The following is a 22,599-nucleotide window of genomic DNA, read 5'->3' as shown; positions in this document are numbered from 1 at the left end:
AATGCCTTGAGGGCTGATTCTGAGGCCGGAGTGCTGTCTAGGACATCTGCCATCCTATGAGTCTGCTGTGTATCCCACTTCCCATGTTGGATCTTTCTCTCCCTTTTTGATTCTATCAGTTAGTATTAGGAGATACTTGTCTTGTTTGTGTGATCTCTTTGACTCTTAGACCTATCGGAGCTATCAATTGTGAGCTGAAATTGATTACTTGGACTAGTGAGATCTCATTTCCTTAGTATTGTATAAGTCATGGACTTGCTATTTCCCAAATAACCCTGCCATCACTCTCCCATAAAGTTACTTTTATAGTTTTTATTAAAGATTTATTTATTTTTATTTGAAAGGCAGAAGAGAAGGAAAGACAGAAAGGAAGATACTGATTTCTTTGCTGCTCCAAATGCCCCTAACAGCTAGGGCTAGGTCAAACAGTAGCCAGGAGCCAGAAATGCCATCCTGGGCCTCCCACATGGATGGCAGGGACCCAAGTACTTGAACAGTCATCTAATTCCTTCCCAGGCAGAGTAGCAGGAAGGTGGATCAGAAGCAGAGGAGCCATGACTTGAACTGACACTCCTATATGGGATGTGGATGCCCCCAAACAGCAGCTTAACCTGCTGTGCCACAATGCCTGCCCCTGTAAAGTTATTTTTACTAAGCAATGCTTTTCTCCATAATTTAAATAAAATTTACTATAGCATATTTACTCAGGTCTTAATATGAACTGAAGATAAATCACTACAGTTTCTGTATTGGGATTTAAGAATAATTTTTTTTCTGAGGAATGCAGGATTTTCAGCAATGTATATGTTTAAGATGATTTATTTGTTTGAAAAACAGAGTGACAATGATGAGGAAAAGAGAAACAATGCAATATCTTTCATCGTCTGCTTCACTTGCCAAATGGCCACAACAGCCAAGGCTGGACCAGCCTGAAACCAGGACACTGAAACTCCATCCAGGTGTCCCACGTGGAAGGCAGAGACCCAAGTACTTGGGCTATTTTCTGTTGCTTTCCCAGTTACATAGCGGAGAGCTGGAACAGAAGCAGACCAGCTAGGACTTGAACCAGCACTCTTACATGGGGTGTTGGCATTGCAAGTGGCAGCTTAACCCACCATCACAATGTCAGCCTCCCAAGAATAAATGTTTGTTAAAAGACTTTTTTACCTGAAAATGAGTCAACATAACCTACAGTGAGTCAGGTGTCTTATGAACTGAGAAATAAGATTTTCTTCTAGGAGCTAAGCTATTAAGAACCCACTTTAACCATTAACTGAAGTCACCTCTCTGTAGTAATAACCCACCCTCAGAGGTCACCTTTGCATAGCTGCAAAGATTTGAGAACATTGAAATGCAAGCTGAAGGGACTAGAGTTCTATCCCTGCTAAAAGCAGTTCTTGTCATGATAAGTGCAGTAAAATATTGCTCTTGCACTAGACCGAGCTGCTTGATAATGCCTTATAATAGGACGGCGCTGTGGCTCAAAAGGCTAATCCTCCGCTTGCAGCGCCGGCACACCGGGTTCTAGTCCCGGTTGGGGCGCCGGATTCTGTCCCAGTTACCCCTCTTCCAGTCCAGCTCTCTGCTGTGGCCCGGGAGTGCAGTGGAGGATGGCCCAAGTGCTTGGGCCCTGCACCCACATGGGAGACCAGGAGAAGCACCTGGCTCCTGCCTTCGGATCAGCGCGTTGTGCCGGCTGCAGTGCGCCGGCCGCGGCAGCCATTGGAGGGTGAACCAACGGTAAAGGAAGACCTTTCTCTCTGTCTCACTCTCTCACTGTCCACTCTGCCTGTCAAAAAAAAAAAAAAGCCTTATAATAGAGCTGTAGTGTAAGGATTCAGATCCTGGGCCCCAGAGACTGTCTAGCTTCATAGCAGCGGGGTTAACTTTGTAGCTCTTATAGCATTAGATAAGCTTCTTGCCTTTTCCTTGTTCTCTCCTGAACCATGGATGATAGTTACACAGAGGACTTGTGAGGATTAGGTCTAAGATACATGATAATGGGGACTGCTGCTATTCATATTTTTTATCATATCGCATTTGTGCATGTTAAGTGCTTATTATATCAGTATTTGAAGAGTTTTCTAGAAGCTGGTGAGGAGGGCAGCCCATATATCATACCATATAAAATAGAGGCGTCTGTCACTGGAGATCTGGTGCTCATTGGAATTCATAACACAGGAAGCACCCTCCTCATGTTCTGACCTGTACCCTTGAATGAAGGAAAACTGAATACCTGAAGATTACAGCACTGTTGACTATTGAGTAGACACTGCTTTAGAGCCTGGGGAGGATTTGGGCTGTAGAAGTGTTTAGAAGAGAAGAAACATTACCTTGTCAGATCCTTCCTGCTGGTGTGAATGCAATACATGCTACCCTAAGAAAGAGTTGTTTCCCGATGTGTCATGTGAAGCTTCCATCTGTTTGCTTGTTGTCACTATTGCAGCACATATTTCTGGAGGTACTTGTGACTTAGCACAGTACTTGTACTAGTTGCATTCAGAGGCTGAGTAACATTTGAAATGCTAACTTACATTACTCTTATATTTATACATGTGTGGAGCTATATGGAGCATGCAAGAAGTTCGATACTGACCCACAGACCATTCTATTATTTTATAGGTAACTTGTAAATATCCTGATGCACTTCCCAAATGTCGCACAACCAGGGCTAGACCTGGGCCACAGTCAGGAGCCAGGAGCTCAATCCAGATCCCCCACCTGGGTGGCAGGAAACCAGGTACTTGAGCCTTCACTGGTGCTTCTCAGGGAACAACACATTAGCAGGAAGCTGGAATCAGGAGCAGAACCAGAACTCCAATATGGGGTACAGGCATCTTAACTACTAGGCTAAACTCTCCATGTTTTAAAATTTTGTTACAATGTCAAGACTCAGAGAGATGGGTACATTTAATATTTTTGGCTTATTTTATGACTTTAAAATACTTGAGAACATGGTATGCCCTCAGTGAGTCTGCCAGAAGGGAGTAGTTCCATCTATTGATGTGAGGCAAAGGGATATGAGGATAGGCTTGGAGGAGAAGGTAGCACTGACTGGAGTGTCTGCTGGTGAAATTGTGGCTAGAGTCTGAGCCACTGGGACAGAGGGTATAACCTAAGCAACAGATGTGGTGCTGCCACATCTTAATACAGCTGTCTGAGCTGTATTAAGCTCTGGATTGCCAAAGCCGAGACTGTAAATTTGCTGATCCCATGAGCACTGTGTGTGGCAAGCCCTTGCAGAGACAGGCCCTCACGATGACATCTCATCCACTCTGCATTGGCACCCTCAGACTCCAACACTAAGCCCTTCTGTTTCCAAGCACTGTCAGCATCTTCACCGAGAAGTGGAGTTTGGAAGAATGTAAACATATGAATACAGAGGGCTTTTGACCATTCGTGTAGTGAAGGAAGAGAATATTATTAGAAGCTAAACAAAGGCCATTTACCTTTGACTGGTTGCTCGCTAAGGGAAAAGTGTTTTCCAAATAGGAAATGTCACTGTGATTTTTCAAGTGCCCTAAATGACCAAAGCCCTCAATCCTGACAGATGGAAGTCCAGTTCAGTCCATTCTGTGTCTTCAGTCAATCCTGTGGCTTCCCAATATGACCAAGAGTTAGATGACTCTAAGGGTGTTTGGACCGATACACCCTGTTCACATGTGGCCCCTGCAGGAGACTGCACAATCAGGAACCTGCAGGCATCTGTTCCTCTCACATGTGTTCCCTCAGGGGCCACATTATTGCTTTTTCTCTCTTTTTTTTTTTTTTTTCCCAGCTTCTTTGTCTTGCCTCTTCTTGCATCTCAACCACCATCTATTCTAGCTACAGACAGTATTTGGGTTTTTTAAAATTAATTTTTTATTGACAAAAACTGTGTATAATTATCATGTTTATATATCAAAGAATAGATAAATCTAGCAAATTAACATGCATTACTTCACATAAAAATTTTTTTTTGTAGTAAGAGCACTTAAAATCCATTCTTTAGCAAATTTCAAGGATACAACACATTGTTATTAACCATAGTCATTATAGATCTCTGGAAGACATACTTGAAGTTTTATATCCTTTGACCAAGATCTTCCTCTCCCTGCCAGTCCCTGATAACCAGTTTTTTTCATCTGCTTCTGTGGATTCAGCTTTTTCAGATTCCACATATAAGTGAGATAATGCAGTATTTGTCCTTCTATGCCTGGCTTATTTCACTTAGCATGATGTCCTCCAAGTTCATCCATGTTGCTGCAATTGGCAGGATTTCTTTTTGAAGGCTGAATAGTATGTATCACATTTTCTTTATCCATGCATTCTTTGGTGGACATATAGGATGACTCTATATCTTGGCTGTTGTGAATAATACTTCAGTGAACATGGTAGTGCAGATCATATTGGGATTGCTGGATCATATAATAGTTTTAATTTTTTGAGAAACCTCTATATTATTTTCCAAAATGATTGTATTAATTTAGATTCCCACCCAAAAGGCTGCAACAGCCAGAGCTAGGCCAATCCAAAGCCAGGAGACAGGAGCTTCTTCCGGGTCTTCCATGTTGGTGCAGGGGCCCAAGGACTTGGGCCATCTTTTCCCAGGCCATACCAGAGAGCTGGATCGGAAGTGGAGCTGCCGGGACTTGCCACTATGGGATACCGGCACTGTAGGTGGCAGCTTTCCCTGCTATGCCACAGTACTGATCCCTCCATTTTTAAGTCTTTGTATTCTTATCATGTTGCACTCACTCCAGAACTCCTTTTTTTTTTTTTAATTTTTGACAAGCAGAGTGGATAGTGAGAGAGGAGAGAGAGAGACAGAGAGAAAGGTCTTCCTTTGCCATTTGTTCCCCCCCCCTAGTGGCTGCCGCGGCCAGCGCGCTGCGGCCGGCGCACCGCGCTGATCCGAAGGCAGGAGCCAGGTGCTTCTCCTGGTCTCCCATGTGGGTGCAGGGCCCAAGCACTTGGGCCATCCTCCACTGCACTCCCGGGCCACAGCAGAGAGCTGGCCTGGAAGAGGGGCAACCGGGAAAGAATCTGGTGCCCCGACCAGGACTAGAACCTGGTGTGCCGGCGCCGCTAGGCGGAGGATTAGCCTTTTGAGCCACGGCGCCGGCCATTCCAGAATTCCTTCCTTCCCCCAGATGTTAACTTAGTACCTACCATGTGCAGGCATAGGAAGAACTAAGACGAAAAATAAGTTCTCTAGGTTAAGAGTATAGTCAAGTAAAAAATTAGCTATCCTATTTCTTGAGTTTTGTATAAAATGCAGAACAGTTGGATCCCAATAAAACTTCCTGGCATCCTCACGTGTGCCAGGTAAAGTTTTATCAGCTGTTATTCAGTGCTGGAGATAGTTTTCAGTGAAATCAAAACTAAGGAAGAACCAGCATCAAACTGGAAGGTGCCTCATAATAACACTGTGAGGTAACTAAGAATTATCATCTTCATTACAGAAAGCAATCTGCAATATCCTCCTGATTTTTCACCATTGCTTAAACTACCCTTATCTTTCTCTTTGGTCTATGTGAGCATGAAATCAAAGGTCTTGTTAAAATGCATATTCCTCCATCATCCTCCAGCCTTTTACTGGCAGAAGTATTTTCAAATATTAGGCAACTTTTTAAATGGCTCTCCCTGTTTTTTGTATTATAAACTATAAAATATTGAGGGGCCGCTGTTATCATAGAATAGGTTAAGTCACCACTTGGTGATGCTGGCATAGCAGAGTACTGGTTCAAGTGCCAGCTCCTCTGCTTCTCTCCATCTCTTTGCTAGCATGCTGTGAAGCAGCAGATGATGGCCCAAGTACCTGAGTTTCTGCCACTCACATGGGAGATCCAGGTGGAGTTCCTGGTTCCTGGCTTTGGCCTGGCCCAGTCCTGGCTGTTGTAGGCGTTTCAGGGGTGAACCAGTGAATGAAAGATTGATCTATCTCTTTCTTTTCCTCCCTCTTCACTCCCTCCTTGCTCTATCACTGCTTTTCAAATAAATAAATCTTTAAAATTCAAAAATATTAGAATGAATTATCTACATTATCATGTTATAACCAGTGTATGTTAATGTACATACACTGGTTTTTATTTAGTATGCAGTCCCTAGTAGTAAGCCTTTTTAGGGGACGGCCTTACTCACTGGGTAAATCACAATTCTTACAGAGTGACGATTTGATAGAGGCTGACTAAATTTAACATAATTTATGGAAGTCATATTCTAGCGCCTTCATCTTAAGATCTATGAATAATTTCATTTCCCAAGTGACCCCAGTGTTCCTGTTGAGTTTTACATGGTCATAAACCTTTTCTGAAATTTGAATTTTCTGACCTTTCTTTGCAACTAATAGATGATTCCAGACAATTCCAAATTTTATTGAAATGAAATAAAGATATTCTGAATTGTTTCATCTGTGTCTAAAATCAAAGTAGTAAGGCATGTAGAGCCTGTACTTTGTCCTGTGTTTTCTGCAGGTCCACACAATCACTAACCCACTAGTTACTCCTGGCTGTGTGTGAGCCTGTGGACAGCTGTTGGCACATGTCTAGCAGTGATCCCATCATCTGTCCGCATTTTTTTAATCAGAATGTTCTGTGGTCTGACATCAAATCCGACTAGAGATCAAGTAAATGTTCCATTTTTCTCTCCAAATTTTATCACTCCGTTAGGGGAAGAAATTTAGATGGCTGTAAGTAGTAACACTTCTCTCACATTCTGCCCAGTGCTTTGATGGCCGATGTGCTGGACAGTGAGATTGTCAACTGGCCACCTAAGGCACCCACAATGGGCAGGGCTCCTCAGATGACTTCCCAGTCAGCAGCAGCAAATGGGGCTGCACTTTTCTAAGACATCTGTATTCTTGTCACCAGGTAATTCCTGTTTGAACACATCAAGAAGAGAGTCATCTTAAACAATTTATTCTCTTATTTGAACCTGTTTTCCTATCCCTCATGTGACACATACTGTACTTCGCAATGAATGATCAAAGGTGACCTTTTGAAGACTGAAGGAGGCATAAAATGAGGAATGCTTCTAATATTCAGCCCTGTGTTGCTAGCTGTCCTTCACCGTTTAGCGAGGTGTATGTGGGTCCATCTGAGTCTCGGTCATTTTTGAGCAGTTTTTTGAGATTTCATTTCTCTGGTTTCATTCCTTCACACTTCTTCTGTGCTCTATATTCCACCTTAGGTATAGCTCTCAGCTGATGCAAGTGAAGAAAAACAAACACAGACCTAGATAACTCAAAACTAATTTGTTTGGCTTTGGATTTAAGATGGTTTTGCATCAGCTTTGCATCCCCACTTGGGTTTTATTTAAGCTGCTGTTATGATCAGTTGATGTTCCTTAAGCATGTACCAGCTGGCTAATGGAATGAGTAGGGAAGCCTGAGAAAGCTGAGCTATAGATGTGAAATTGGCTGTAGATAATGCGCACATGGATCATTGGAAATTAACTGTAGTTTGTGACTGTGCCCAGAAAACTGATTAATAATCCAGCTTTCTTGGTCTTCGTTCCATGAAACATGATATTCTAATACAATTAATTTGTTTTACAAAGAAACCTTTACAATATTTAAAGGAACCAGGTTTAGTATATTGAGAAGTAAGTTTATATTTGAATAATTTTAAGTGTTTAAGTCCTGTATGTATTTCCTGTACTTTAATTGCAATTTATATTTGTTTGATCATCTCATTATAAACTATCTTGTTTCATGCACATTGTTATTCCATACATAATCTTTCATGATTTAAATATTTAGCCCCTGTGATAATTTACTGTTTCCTTACCCAAGAATTCATTAGTGAGAGTTCCTGAAGAAATAAGAGATGCCATGGTTATGGGGAAATGATCCAGCCTTTGTCCCTTCGTTGTGAAGCTGGGGATGTTTCCTGGTCAGAAGACACAACTGCTAGAAATGGTGGCTTTCCTCTTTGGAAATAGAACTCTGCAGAGCAAGCTGATGCAGGAGAATCGTGGGTGGGAAGCAGGGAATGCTCCGCATTCTTAGAACAAAGCAGTGAGCTGTCCTCCATGTCCTCCATGACCCTGTCCCCTGGTTCTCTCTGAAGGAACACAGAAGCAGTGGCAGTTCTGTTAGGCCCTTTCCCCCCTTACTCATTTTATTTTTTTTGTCTTTTAGTGATAAAGAGAAAATTTTTCTAGGATATGCTTGCAAATGTTTGTGGGAGAAATAGTATAATAAAAGATCAGAGAATACATAGCCTTAAAAACATGGGTTGATGGAGCAGGTGTTTGGCCTAGCAGTTAAGTTGCCCGTATCCCATATCAGCCTGAATTCTGTCTCCACCTCTGGCTCCTGACTTCAGCTTCCTGCTAATGCAGACCCTGGGAGGCAGCGGTGATGGCTCAACTCATTGGGTTCCTGTCACTGGTGTGGGAGACCTGGATGGTGTCCCCAGCTCTTGGCTTAGGTCCCAGCACCAGGGAGTAAACGAGCAGAAGGGAGTTCATGCACATTCTCATTTCTCTCTCTCTCTCTCCCTCCCTCTCTCTCTCTTATCAAATAAATAATTAATTAAAAGGGGAAGAGGTCTTAAGTGTTGTTTGCTTTGTTCCTCTCCCTCCTCCTCCCTGATCTTTGATGTTACTTTAGAAGAGTTGGTCATTGTCGCTGAATATCACTTTTTTTGATCTGTGAATAGGGGCAGTAACTATGGAATTATGTTCAGATGGGATGGTACTTCATAAACATGAAGTTCTGTACCATCATTTGTTGTTGATAAACCAATTATAGATTCCCAACTACTCTGAGTATGTCTCAGCCATAGGAAGGGGACCATGTGTGCCATGTCTGCTTTGGACTACAACTAAGCCACTTTTGCCAGCCAGAGGACCCGCTGGGTAGCTGTCCCCACCCACTCTCTGCCGCTCCTTGTAGGATCTTTCATCTCTGGGAAATGGTTAATTCGTTTCACCTCAAGCAGTCTTTCTCATTTTGGTTGTACTTGTAAATCGGGAGGCATCCTCACGTGTGCCTGGTAAAGTTTTATCAGCTGTTATTCAGTGCTGGCGATAGTTTTCAGTGAAATCAAAACTAAGGAAGAATCAGGATCAAACTGGAAGATGCCTTAGTGAGTAATGTTTTTTGTAGATGTACAACATTTTAACTGTTCTGATTCAGGTAGGCTCTTGTAGTCTGTCCTTAAGATCTAGGCAAACTTTTTAACAGTCTTTTGTGTTAAATGCGTTCTAGTTTACTTGTAATTGATACATATTTTGCTTATGGATACATATTTTTGTAAATTGCCCGAACAGATTTTGTTGGTGATTTTTACCATTCCCTTTGTCTGCCGGAGAGCACATGGGTAGCTTTAAGTATGATTAATTACCTGCTTTTACTTAGAAACTACCATACTATTTTGTGGGAGGGAGAGAGTTATATTTGGAGTATTTGTGCACTTTAATTTTGTACTTATCATCCATAAGGGTGAGGCAGGCTCTCTCTGGTGCTAGATAGGAAGAATTTCATGATCTATTGAATGAGACAGAATCTCCAGATTCTATCAGCGGGGCACATCATTATTTTAAAGAGCTAGAAGAAGGATGATGGATGATGTGTGGTAATCAGATCCACTTACCTCTCTGTGGTATCATAAGGCTGGGCTGTGAAATGTGATCTGATGGGGTGAGCCTAGGGGTAAGACGGTTGCACACATTGGTAGACAAGCGCCTCGCTTCTTCGTTGATTCTCCCAGGAGGTGCCTGAAACTGTCGAACTGCAGAGTTAACTGAAGAGGCATTTTTAATAAATCAATAAGAGTTTATAAATATATGTGAGTTCTACAAAAACAAGCAGATGTATTTATTGAAGATTAAGAAAGTGGTAGAGTAGTTTGAAAATGTTAGGAATAGGGAGGTAAATACCTTTGTGTATATCACAATAATATTCCAATCAGGGATGATCATCTCAGGTCACTACCCCTAGCACCTTGCACAGTAATTCACACATAGTTAAGTCTTAGAATATGACTGGTAACTTTTCTGATTTTCTTTTATTACTTTTTAAAGACTGCACAAAGAGGGTCAGTAGTTAAGATGCCAGCCTGGGTTTGAATCCTGGCTCCACTCCCAATTTGAGCTTCCTGATAATGCAGATCCTGGGAGGCAGCAGATGATGATTCAAGTAGTTGAGTCCCTGCTACCAATCTGGCAGACCTAGATTGGAGTTTCCAGCTCTTGGCTTCAGCCTGGCTCAGCCCCACACCTTGCAGACATTTGGGAGGTAAACCAGTGCATGAGAGAATGTGTTCTTACACTCTTTTTCTGCCTCTAAAATAAATATTTTTTAAAATGACACTAATAATACAGGTCCATTGTAGAGAAAATAGAAAATGCAGAGGAGCAAACAAGCAAAAAAGTCAGCTAAACTCATCTTACCATTTTGATAACTTCCCTCCAAATGTTTTTCCATATAATGTATACATTAAATAAATTTAAGATTTCTTCTATAGATATTGTTTTTTTAAGATTTATTTTTGTTTATTTGAAAGAGTTACAGAGAGAGAGAGAGAGAGGGAGAGAGAGAGTGGTCTTCCATCTGCTGGTTCACTTCTATCACTGGTTCCCCAAATGGCCATAGTGGCTGGAGCTGAGCAGATCTGAAGCCAGGAGCCAAGAGCTTCTCTCAGGTCTCCCATGTGGGTACAGGGGACCAAAGACTTGGGCCGTCCTCCACTGCTTTCCCAACCAAGTGCATTAGCAGGGAGCCGGATAAGAAGTAGAGCAGCCAGGAATCGAATCGGTGCCCATATGAGATGCCAGTGCTGTAGGCTAGGGCTTTATCCCACTATGCTGTAGTACTGGCCCCTATATATACCTTTTTATAATCAGCTTTAAATACTAAATATGTTATGAATATCTGTCTAAGCATTCATCTTTATTTTAATTATTGTGTAATTTTCTATTTATGTGAATAGGCCATGATTTTTCTAACCAATCCTTCACTAGTAATTGCTTAAGATTTCTGTTCTTTTTTGCTAATTGTTAACAAGTTTTTTAGTGAGTATCCTTGTACATAGAGTTTTGCATGCTTGCCTGAATATTCTCTTAGGATAAAGTGGAATTTGGGGGTCAACAGAAACATTATTGTTGAGTTAATCAGCACTTCTTTGAATAATAGTGAATTTGGACATTTTAAAATATAGTGTATTAGCTTTTCTTTAAGATTCCCTAGAGGAGCTTCTTGAGAAGGAAAGACTTTATTATTTTTTTTAAATATTTATTTATTTATTTGAAAGTCAGAGTTACACAGAGAGAGGAGAGGCAGAGAGAGAGAGAGAGAGAGAGAGAGAGAGAGCTCTTCCATCCGATGGTTCACTCCCCAATTAGCCTCAATGGCCGGAACTTCACCAATCCGAAGCCAGGAGCCAGGAGCTTCTTCCTGGTCTCCCACATGGGTGCAGGGGCCCAAACACTTGGGCCATCTTCTACTGCTTTCCCAGGCCATAGCAGAGATCTGGATCAAAAGTGGAACAGCCGGGTCTCTAACCTGCACCCATGTGGGATGCCAGCGCTTCAGGCCAGGGTATTAACCTGCCGCGCCACAGCACTGGCCCCAGGACTTTATTTTGAATCACAGTTTGGAGGTTCACAGCTCAGGATCGGGAGGCCTCATTAGTCTGGCATCTGGCAGAGGTTGGCAGTGGTGGAGCTGGTGCAGAGGAGCCACCTCAGGGCGAGCCAAGAAGCCGAGATAGAAGTTAGGTGAACTCAGCTTACATAACCACGCCTCTCTCAAGAACTCCTGGTCTGAGGACAAGCCCCCAGTGACCTAAAGACTTCCAGCCAGGCCCATCTCTCAGATGCCATAACTAGATCAAATCCACCTTTAATTCATTAACAGAAGACATCAAACTTTAAACATCTGCATGAGTTCTGAGACCTGTTTAGTCCATGATATATGGATATACACACGTGCACATCTGGCCATTCATGCCTTCTGCTATTCTTCAAGTTAATAACAAAAGAAATAGAATTTTTATATAATTATTAAGGATACATGGCGGCTGACGCCGTGGCTCAACAGGCTAATCCTCCGCCTAGCGGCGCCGGCACACCGGGTTCTAGTCCCGGTTGGGGCGCCGGATTCTGTCCCGGCTGCCCCTCTTCCAGGCCAGCTCTCTGCTGTGGCCCGGGAGTGCAGTGGAGGATGGCCCAAGTGCTTGGGCCCTGCACCCCATGGGAGACCAGGAGAAGCACCTGGCTCCTGCCTTCAGAACAGCGCGGTGCACCGGCCGCAGCGCGCCGGCCACGGCGGCCATTGGAGGGTGAACCAACAGCAAAGGAAGACCTTTCTCTCTGTCTGTGTCTCTCGCTGTCCACTCTGCCTGTCAAAAATAAAAAAAAATAAAAATAAAAAATAAAAAGATACATGGCTTAACGGTCTCAAGTTGGAAATTTTTTTCCATATTGTCCTTTTCTACCTCTTCCGTTTTCTTTTCAGTGTTTATTCTTTTCATATAAAAAGTTTCTTACTAATTTTTGTATTCAGAACCCTCAACCATTTTAAAAAATTTTGCCCCATGATGGTGCGTCAAAAGTCAGTTCCTTTCCCAAGATCCTATTTATGGAGTGAGTTGATTTTCAGAAACTTTAATGTGGTGACTGCCTCTCAAATTTCTTCCTTTTTCCCATCAGGAAAGCGATAGAAGAACTGCTAAAGGAGGCAAAACGTGGGAAAACTAGAGCAGAAACAATGGGACCCATGGGTTGGTAAGTTGTTAAAACTTGAACATCAAGGAGAGAAGTGTTGGCAGGGATTGTAAATATGCAAATCCTTAGCAGATGGAGGCACATAAAACAGCAGGAGTAAAGGAGACCAGCCACAGGTGAGTGTGCAGTAGCAACACTGTTGAGGGCCGGATGCTGAGGAGCTGGAGTAGCATGGAGAGGTGGGTGGCAGGCTGTGCATGGAGAATGTGCATCCTGCTCTGTCTTCCCTCTGTTTCACAGCCCCCAAGAGACACGCAGACACCAACAGGCCCAGAGGCACCCATATGAGAGCAATAGTTTTTCTGCTGTTATGGTTCAAAAAAATTAAAATTTATTTTAAAAATTTAACTATACTTGATTATATGATAATTCAGGTACATACAACTAAAGTTTACTTTTGCACTTTCCATACATAATGGAGCTTCTTAATACTTAATAAATAAATAATGTAAACCAAAGAATTTAACCTTGAAAGTTAATTCTACTATTTTAGGCACTACTTTAACAATAGCATTTACATTCAATAAATACGTGGAGTCTTCAAGCAGTTCATGGAGTGTAAGTTATGAAAAAAACTATGTATAAATTTCAAACTTTTATGTACCAGAATAAATTTATCTTTTAATTCTACTTTTCCCACAAATTTTCTAAGTATCCTTTTTAATATGCTGATTTTAGATTTTTTTATCTATAATTAAAAATGCATTATAGTGAACTATTATAATTGGTATTGCTATCCTGAGAATGATATATAATAGGATAAAACAAATAAGTATTTATTCTCCAATAAATACCATTATTTTCCATGTAGAAGAAATACAAATATAAAGTAGAAGAAGTAAAATGTTCCAATTTTAAATGTGGATTGGAAATATTGTTATGAAATTGTGCTAGATTTTCTCCTTAAAAAGAGAGAGAAATAATGGCTTTTTCTAGCTCTGTTCATTGAAAAATCCTAGAAATGATGACTCAGTAGGAGTGAGCACTCAGTGTGCCTAAATTGTGTTATAAAAACACTGTTTCTGAAAGGAGGCAGGAATCCTTAGAGCAATAACTGACTGCAGATTGAATCAGTGTCCAGAGTTAGCCAAACTGCAAAGTTAAAGGTCACATTCCCCAAAACTGCCCTCACTTCTTGGACCACTGCAAGTTCAGGAGATTCTCAAAACTCACCGCAGCTTCAGTTATTCACTGGAAGACCTCACACAATTCACTAGAGCTCAAAATCAGGCTAAGATTCCCAAAGTGCCAAGTCTGAGAGAGTTCTAAAAGCAAAGGCTCTGCTGTGCTCTCCTCCATGGAATCAGGACGTCTACCTGCCCAGCACCAATGTGTGATGATGCACATGGAGTATTGCCAACCAGGGAAGTTCACCTGAGCCTCAGTGTTCAGAGTTTCCGTAGGGGCTCCATTACCTGTTGGTTGATTGAGTAGGGTAAATGACTGAGTGACTACCTAGTTGATCTCAGTAACCCAAAGCTCTCACCTTCATCACCTGGTTAGTCTTTCTGACGTGACCAGCCCCCATTTTTTTTAAGATTTATTTTATTTATTTGAAAGGCAGAGTTACAGAAAGAGGGAAAGAGAGAGAACTCTTCCATCTGCTCCCCAAGTGGCTGCAAAGACCAGGGCTGGACCAGGTCAAAGCCAGGAGCCAGGAGCTTCTTCAGGATCTCCCATGTGGATGCAGGGGCCCAAGCATTAGGGCCATCTTCCCCTGCTTTCCCAGGCACATTAGTAGGGAGCTGGATTGGAAGTGGAGCAGGCAGGACTCGAACCGGCAGCTATATGTGATGCCGGTGCAACAGGCTGCAGCTTTACCCACTAGAACACAATGCCATTCCCACCAGCCCCATTTCTAATACTCCTAAGTGTGGCCAGAACCACCCTAAACAAGGGTATTTCCATTAGATAAGACAGATTACCTTGTAGAAGCTGAGCACAAAGTGCAGCCCTACCTTTGGCCAAGACCAGACTCGTTACATTACATAGCAGGAAATGCATAAGAGAAGTTGGGGAATCTTGTCATACCAGAAAGCAAAGAAGCTATGAAAGACTCAGTAACTAACTTGAAAGATCGCCCCCTAGTCAAAGATGGGATAACTTAGTCACCTCTAAAATAAAACTAGAATGACTGAAGCACCTAAAATTGTTAAAAATCTGTGCAATCATTGTGATAATCGCAATAGCAAACCTTTTAGAGAATGCTAGGAAGCTAAATCATAACTCACAAAACTGGTAAACAGAAGTGTCAAACATTTCTTCTCTTCCTTGTAAAAATTATACCCCCAAGTTACAAGTAATCAATGAAAGCAAACTTTCTGTAGGAGAATTACAACTAATGTATGTAGAAAGATTATGGAATAAGATTATCATCATTAGAATTTTTTTTTTTTAAGATTTCTTTATTTTACTTGAGAGGCAGAGTTACAGTTAGAGGGAGCAGAGAGAGAGGTCTTCCATCCACTGTTTCACTCCTCAAATGGATGCAATGGCCGGAGCTGGGCTGATCAGGAGCCAGGAGCTTCTTCCTGGTCTCCCATATGGGTGCAGGGGCCCAAGCACTTGGGCTATCCTCCACCGCTTTCCTAGGCCATTAGCAGAGAGCTGGATCAGAAGTGGAGCAGCTGGGACACGAACTGGCGCCCTATGGGATGCTGTTGTCACAGGTCGAGTCATATCCTATTACACCACAGCACTGGCCCCCATCATTTGAATTCTTAACAACTCAATAATACGAAGGCAAACAATTCAATTTAGCATGGACAAAAAAAATGAATTAAGTATTTTATCAAAGAAGATACAGGATTGGCCAGTGGTCATATGAAAAGATGCTCAAATCATTTGTTATTGGGTAAATACTAATTAAAACCACAGTCTAGGGCTGGGCATTTGGCCTCCTGTTTAGGCTGCCAGTTGGGGTACCTGCATCCCATACCAAATACCAAGGTTTGGGGTCCATCTCTGCTTCTGATCCTGCTTCCTGCTAATGCTAATGCCCATAGAGGCAGCAGGTGATAGCTCAAGTAGTTGGGTTCCTGTCCCAGCTCCAGCTGTTTTGGACATTTAGGGAGTGAAGCAGCAGAAGCTTTGTCTTGTTGTGTATGTGTCTGTGCATTTGCCTCATAAATGATCCCTTTACCACTACACTTACACACTAGAATAGTGAAAACTTTTTAAAAATTGACAGTACTGAAAAAATAAAGATGAAGATGTGGAGCGATTAGAATTCACATAGAGTTGGTAGAAGTGTAAAATCACACAGCCATTTTGGCCAAGTTTGACAATTTCTTATAAATATAGACTCACCATACGTAGTGTTCCTTCTAGCAAATTATGAAAGAGAATGCAAAACTTAAATCTACACCAAAAAAAATTTGTTCAGTAGTGCACGTAGCAGCTCTTTTAATAATAGCCTCAAACTGGAAACAACCCAAATGCCTTTCAGCTGATGAGTGGACAAACAAATGGTGGTTATATCTATGAATGCAATACTACCCAACCATAGAAAGAAAGAAGCACAATTGTTGATACTCACTGCACGGATGAATCTCAAAAGTGTCATACAAGGTGAAGGAAGCCAGACACAAAACATTTTCACTATATGGTTCCACTTTATATGGCATTCTAGGAAATCTAGAACTGTAGGGACAGAAAACAGATCATTGGTTGCCAAGACCTGGGGTGGGAGGAAGGGGTTGACTGCAGAATGTTCTGTATCTTGACTGTGGTGGTAGCTACATGACTTCATAGATTTGTCAAAACCCATAAAACTGCTCACTTGAAAGGAGACATTTTATTCTATATAAATTATACCTCAGCAAAACTGGTTTAGGAGTGACACCATTTTACTGCACCAATGATGGATTGGATCTAGGCAAAGAAAGTCAGTGGCTGCTAACTCTATGAGGTGATAGGTTGATAAGGAGCTTTGTAGTGAATGGGCCAGGCTGACCGTACCTGCATATGCTGATGGGTCTTTGTACCACAAACAGCTGCAGTAAAGTCCATGAGACAGCCTTGTGAAAAAATCAGCTGAATCTTATCAAATCGCTAGCTAGATATAGTAATTAGTTTGCAAGAAATAGAGGGCAGAAGAGCATATTGAATGATACTGTAAGGCTGCAGTCAAAAAACAAAAATTAGCGAGAATTCTACAGGACATAGAACACAATGCAGTTCTTCAACAGATAGATTACAGGGAGAAAACAGGGGTAAGCCTATCATTAATAGCTTTGAGGGACAGCAAATAAAATGTGTACCTTGTATCTGTACCCAAATTAACTGTAAAAAACATGGGACAATTGGGAGTATTTGAAGTTATCAGAGAATTCATTTTGATGTTTATAGGTATGATAGGGGTACTGTTGCTATTTTAATTTTAAAAACTTTTTTAGAAATTCTGATGTATTTATGAATGAAATTATATAATGAAATAATCCAGTATGACTAAGTCAGTCTCTATGTAACATACGTAAGCATCTTAGATTCAGTAAAATGCCTACCTCCTGGGAGAATAATTGTAAAAATTCACTGAGGTAATACATATGAAAGCATGCAGCCTGGTTCCTGGCATGTCAGTTAGTAAATATTAGTTAACTCTGCTGCTGCCTTCTTTCCAATTTTCTCTTTCCTTTACAGAATTAAGGTGCCTCTACCAATCTGAATCAGATTAGTACAAACTTTGTTAGGGACAGGAGCTAGGGTTTTCAGTGTAAGGGAGGATCTGCATCAGTAGTCATTGATATAATCTAGTGATACCTTATATGAAAGACTTAGAGCCACATCACGACTTCAGATGATCTGACAAGTTCATAAGCAAATATCATTCATGGTCCTTGCTATGTGAGGAGCATGCCAGGGAATCCTTTGTGTCTAGGCAGCTGTCCAGATAGAAGTCATTTGTCCCAACAGCCTTAGTAGCACTTGTTAACTAAGTGGAACTTTATGATGGTAAAAGGATTAGTGTATCCATGCCAGCTCTGCTTCCCCTGGAGAAGGCCTGGGGGGCGGGGGTGCTTTATGGGTATCATCCCAGTTAGGTTAGTAGCTCAGCAGAGTTAGCATGGACCCAGTCTCCTTCCATTTTTCCAGATCTCCCACCGTAGGACATGATTGTTTCTATGTGGCCTAATACAGTAGCAGCCATTAAAATGTACCTTTGTAGCAGAAAGGACGAAGAAAAGGAAGGCACACTGCCTCTCTCTCTTTTTTTTAAAGATTTATTTATTTATTTGAAAGTCAGAATTACACAGAGAGGGGAGAGGAAGAGAGAGAGATCTTCTATCCAATTGGCCGCAATGGCTGGAGCTGCGCTGATCTGAAGCCAGGAGCTTATTCTCCCATGTGAGTGCAGGGGCCCAAGGACCTGGGCCATCTTCCACTGCTTTCCCAGGCCACAGCAGAGATCTGGATCGAAAGTGAAGCAGCTGGTTCTCAAACCAGCGCCCATATGGGATGCTGGTGCTTCAAGCCAGGATGTTAACCCCCTGTGCCACAGCACTGGCCCCACACTGCCTCTTTTTATGAACAGTTGCAGAAACTGTCCGCACCATTTCCATATATACTGCATTGGCCAGAATTTAATCTCCTGTCTACATCTAGCTGCAAGGCAAGAAATGTCTTTTATCTCCCCTAGAAGTTGTGTCAGATTCATATCTGGGGAACCTTTTACTATAGAAGGAAGGACTCTAGCAGCTCTTCTCTTGTTGTCAAGGGAGTAAACTGACAGGCCATGTCAGATGCTTCAGATTCATGAGACAGATCCCATGGGGAAGTACGATGTGAAGCTTACACTTTCCGTTAGCCAATGAGATGAGGCTTCCTGTTGGCGTGTTTATGTTTTTCCAATGTAACAATGGCTCATGCGCTTTTTAGTCTTAAAATCCTTTACACTTGTAAAAATTATTGAAAATTCCAAACACATATTGCTTATGTGAGTTGTGTCTATCAATATAAATATTAGAACTGAGTCAATATTTAGTAGTTCATTAAAAATAAAAGTGATTAACTTATTACATGTTAAGATAACATTTTATATGACAAATAACTTTTTTTAAAAAGATTTATTTTTAGGGGCTGGCACTGTGGTGCAGCGGGTAAAGCCCTGGCCTGAAGCGCTGGCATTCCATATGGGCACCAGTTCTAGTCCCAGCTGCTCTTCTTCCAATCCAGCTCTCTGCTGTGGCCTGGGAAAGCAGTAGAAGATGGCCCAAGTCCTTGGGCCCTTGCACCCTTGTGGGAGACCTGGAAGAAATTCCTGGCTCCTGGCTTCGGATCAGCACTGCTCTGGCCATTGTGGCCAACTGGGGAGTGAATCAGCGGATGGAAGACCTATCTCTCTGTCTCTGCCCCTCTGTGTAACTCTGTCTCTCAAATAAATAAAATAAATCTTTAAAAAAGGAGATTTATTTTTAATTAGTTGAAAGTCATAGTTACAGAGAGAGAGAGAGAGAATCTTCCATCTGCTGATTCTCTCCCCCAAATGGCCACAATGGCCAGGGCTGAGCCAGGCTGAAGCCAGTAGCCAGGAGCTTTTTCTGGGTCTCCCACCTGGGTACCAGGGCCCAAGTACTTGGGCCATCTTCTGCTACTTTCTCAAGTACATTAGTAGAGAGCTGGATGGGAAGTGGAGAAGCAGGGGTACGAACCAGTGCCCATATGGGATGCCTCATTACAGGCGATGGTTTTACCAGTTATGCTAGAATGCCAACTCTAGACAAATAACTGTGTTTTAAATGCATTGAATACAGTGACATGGTTTAATAATTTTGCATACCTCTTTGTTACCTGACACGTGGTTTCCCCTATCTGCTTCAGCATTCATTCTGTCACACTATGTCATCTTGCTTCAAGTATATGAAGGAAATCCAACCTCACACAAACATGTGTTTAGAAAAGGAAGTAGGCGCTGCCACTAGTGATGCTGCCAAACCCCATACCTGGGAGAGCAGCAGAAAATAGCCCAGGTACTTGAGCCTCTGACACCCATGTGGGATCAGTCACCCAGCTTGAGTTCCTTGTTCCTGGCCTTGGGCCTTGGCCTGGCCCAGCTCCAGCTGTTGCAGCCATCAGGGAATGGATGAGTAGATGGAAGACCTCTCTCTCTCTCTTTTCCCAACATCTCCCTCTGTGTATGTGTGTGTTTGTGATTCTGTCTTTCAAATAAAATCTTTTTAAAAGGATGAAGTATTTCAATAGCTGTTTCAGAAAACTAAGGATACTTTGCTTTGATACTGTGTCAAAACTTTGCAAGTAATTTCCACTGGTGGTAATTTGTTCACGTTCTTTTTAGTAATACAAAATTTTCTTATTTTTTAAAAATAAAATCCTTCGGTCCACATTGCACTTTGACTTGGTCTTCTACCCACACTTAGTTTAATAATATCGTCATTGGTCACCTGGAAAATAGTGCTCCCTGAGTTAGGAAGATCTGCCAAATGTTGACACATGTCATTATATAACATTTCTTAAATCCTGTTTGTAAATATCACCACTGATAACCTCGGAAATGTCTTTAAATGTGGGGTACCTGTCAGGTTCACATTTTCCAAAATTCTGTTTTTCTTTCACTTAAATGCCCATTTTATTTTGGCAATGAATACTGGGAATTGCTTTCTTCAGAGTGGCAGGTTCGTCCACCTCTGAGCAGGCAGCGAGTTCAACTTGCCACTCAGTCATGTGAGTGCTCTTCCTTGAGGCAGCATCATACTGTGCATGTAGCAAAAGTACGCTGTGTGTACTTCCCATTTCTACACATAATTACTAAAGAGACAAACAAGATTTTTTTATTTATTTGGAAAACAGAGTTACAGAGAGAGAGGGAGAGACAGACAGACAGATCTTCATCTGCTGATTCACTCTCCAAATGGTTTCAATGGCTGGGGCTGGGCCAGGCTGAAGCCAGGATCCAGGAACCTCATCCAGGTCTCCTGTGTGGGTAGCAGGGACCCAAGGACTTGGACCATCCTTCGCTGCTTTCCCAGGCGCATTAGCAGGGAGCTGGATCGGAAGTGGAGCACCAAGGAATCAAACCCATGCAGCTTAACCCATTGCATCACAGCTGCAGCCCCAGAGACAAACAAGATTTAACAAAATTAGTAATGTTTACTGTAAATCAACCACATGGAAGACTTTATTGCTTTAAAAATAAAAGGAAGTTTATTTACTTTTCTCTCTCTCTCTCTCTCTCTCTCTCTGTTTTTACATTTTGACTGCCCTTTTTAAAAGATTTATTTATTTGAAGACAAAGCAACAGAGAGAGAGAGAGAGATCTTCCATCCTCTGGTTCCCTCCTCAAATGGCAGCAACAGCCAGATCTGGGTTAGGCCAATGCCAGGAGCCCTGAACCACATCTGGCTCTCTGACATGCATGGCAAGGATCCAAGCACTTGAGCCGTCTTCTGCTGCCTTCCCAGGACAGTAGCAGGAAACCAGGTCAGAAGCAGGGCTGCCAGGAACCCAACTGGCACTTGGTTTTGGGATGCAAAGGTTGCAAGCGGTGTTTTACCCTACTAAGCCACAATGCCAACTCCCTTGTCCTGTTTGTCTGTGTTGTTCCAGAAGCAGGAATCTCTGGGTACTGGTGACTTCAGCAGCACCTGACTTTCTCCTAGCCAGCTCTTGCTCCAGTATACCCCAAGGGATACAGGCTATGAAAGGAGTTCTGGACCTAAGACAATACTAGCTTGCTTCTGCTCACTAAAGGACAAGGTTCAATTCCTTGACAACCTGCTTCACTTAAGACAACAAACATGAATTCCATGTATTTGTAAATAGACACTTTTAGCCACTAGTTTCCAAATTTACCTGCATATTTGGAATCAGCTGGAGAACTTCAAATATATGCCAATGCCTGTGTCCCACCATCAGTGATTACAGGACGTGACCTGGGCTTTGGAGTTTTAAAAAGACACCCAGGTGATTCTAACACGTCCACAAATTTGAAAAACATATTACCAATCCCTATTAATTAGAAAGAATGATGGGGGCTGGCGCTGTGGTGCTGCAGGTTAAAGCCCTGGCCTGAGGCGCTGGCATCTCATATGGGCACCGGTTCCAGTCCTGGCTGCTCCTTTTCTAATCCAGCTTTCTGCTATCGCATGGGAAAGCAGTAGAAGATGGCCCAAGTCCTTGGGCCCCTATACCCGTATGGGAGACCCAGAAGAAGCTCCTGGCTCCTGGCTTCGGGTCAGCGCTGCTCCGGCCATTGTGGCCATCTGAATGGAAGACCTCTCTCTCTGTCTCTACATCTCTCTGTAATTCTGTCTTTCAAATAAAGAAAATAAATCTTTAAAAAGAAGGAATGATGCCAGTCTACTCTGCAGACCCCAGGTGGCCCTATACCTTGCCCAGGGCAGATGGCTCCTCAGTGCTGGGGTAGTGCCAAGGTCAGGTGTCCTGCTGCAGAAGTCCAGAACCATCCCTGCAGACAGGACCTCCTTGCTCAGATCTTCAAGAAGTAGACCATCTGTGGCTTACTGGTGGACCATGGCCTGTTTGTCTAAGCATCTAAACTTTGTATTTGCTTTAAAATTTATTTTATTTTATTTTTTTAAATTTTTGACAGGCAGAGTGGACAGTAGAGGGAGAGAGAGAGAAAGGTCTTCCTTTTTGCCGTTGGTTCACCCTCCAATGGCCGCCGCGGTAGGCGCGCTGCGGCCGGTGCACCGCGCTGTTCCGATGGCAGGAGCCAGGTGCTTTTCCTGGTCTCCCATGGGGTGCAGGGCCCAAGGACTTGGGCCATCCTCCACTGCACTCCCTGGCCACAGCAGAGAGCTGGCCTGGAAGAGGGGCAACCGGGATAGAATCCAGTGCCCCAACCGGTACTAGAACCCGGTGTGCCGGCGCCGCAAGGCAGAGGATTAGCCTGTTAAGCCACGGCGC

The 22,599-nt window shown here is 42.6% G+C and overlaps 1 protein-coding gene across 1 annotated transcript in view; it reads left to right on the top strand.

Annotated features, from left to right (window-relative positions):
- LOC133761728 (protein POLR1D-like) overlaps window positions 1-22,599 on the top strand; it is a 52,054-nt gene that overhangs the window by 20,854 nt on the left and 8,601 nt on the right. Inside the window, exon 2 of the mRNA XM_062194437.1 lies at window positions 12,640-12,714. Within this exon, the coding sequence (XP_062050421.1) occupies window positions 12,640-12,714 (75 nt within the window). The remainder of the gene's footprint in view (window positions 1-12,639; window positions 12,715-22,599) is intronic.

Source organism: Lepus europaeus, chromosome 6 (assembly GCF_033115175.1).
Source record: "Lepus europaeus isolate LE1 chromosome 6, mLepTim1.pri, whole genome shotgun sequence".
Taxonomy (NCBI): Eukaryota; Metazoa; Chordata; class Mammalia; order Lagomorpha; family Leporidae; genus Lepus; species Lepus europaeus.
The sequence above is the reverse complement of the archived record's forward strand: the minus strand, read 5'-3'. Positions and strand labels throughout refer to the sequence as shown.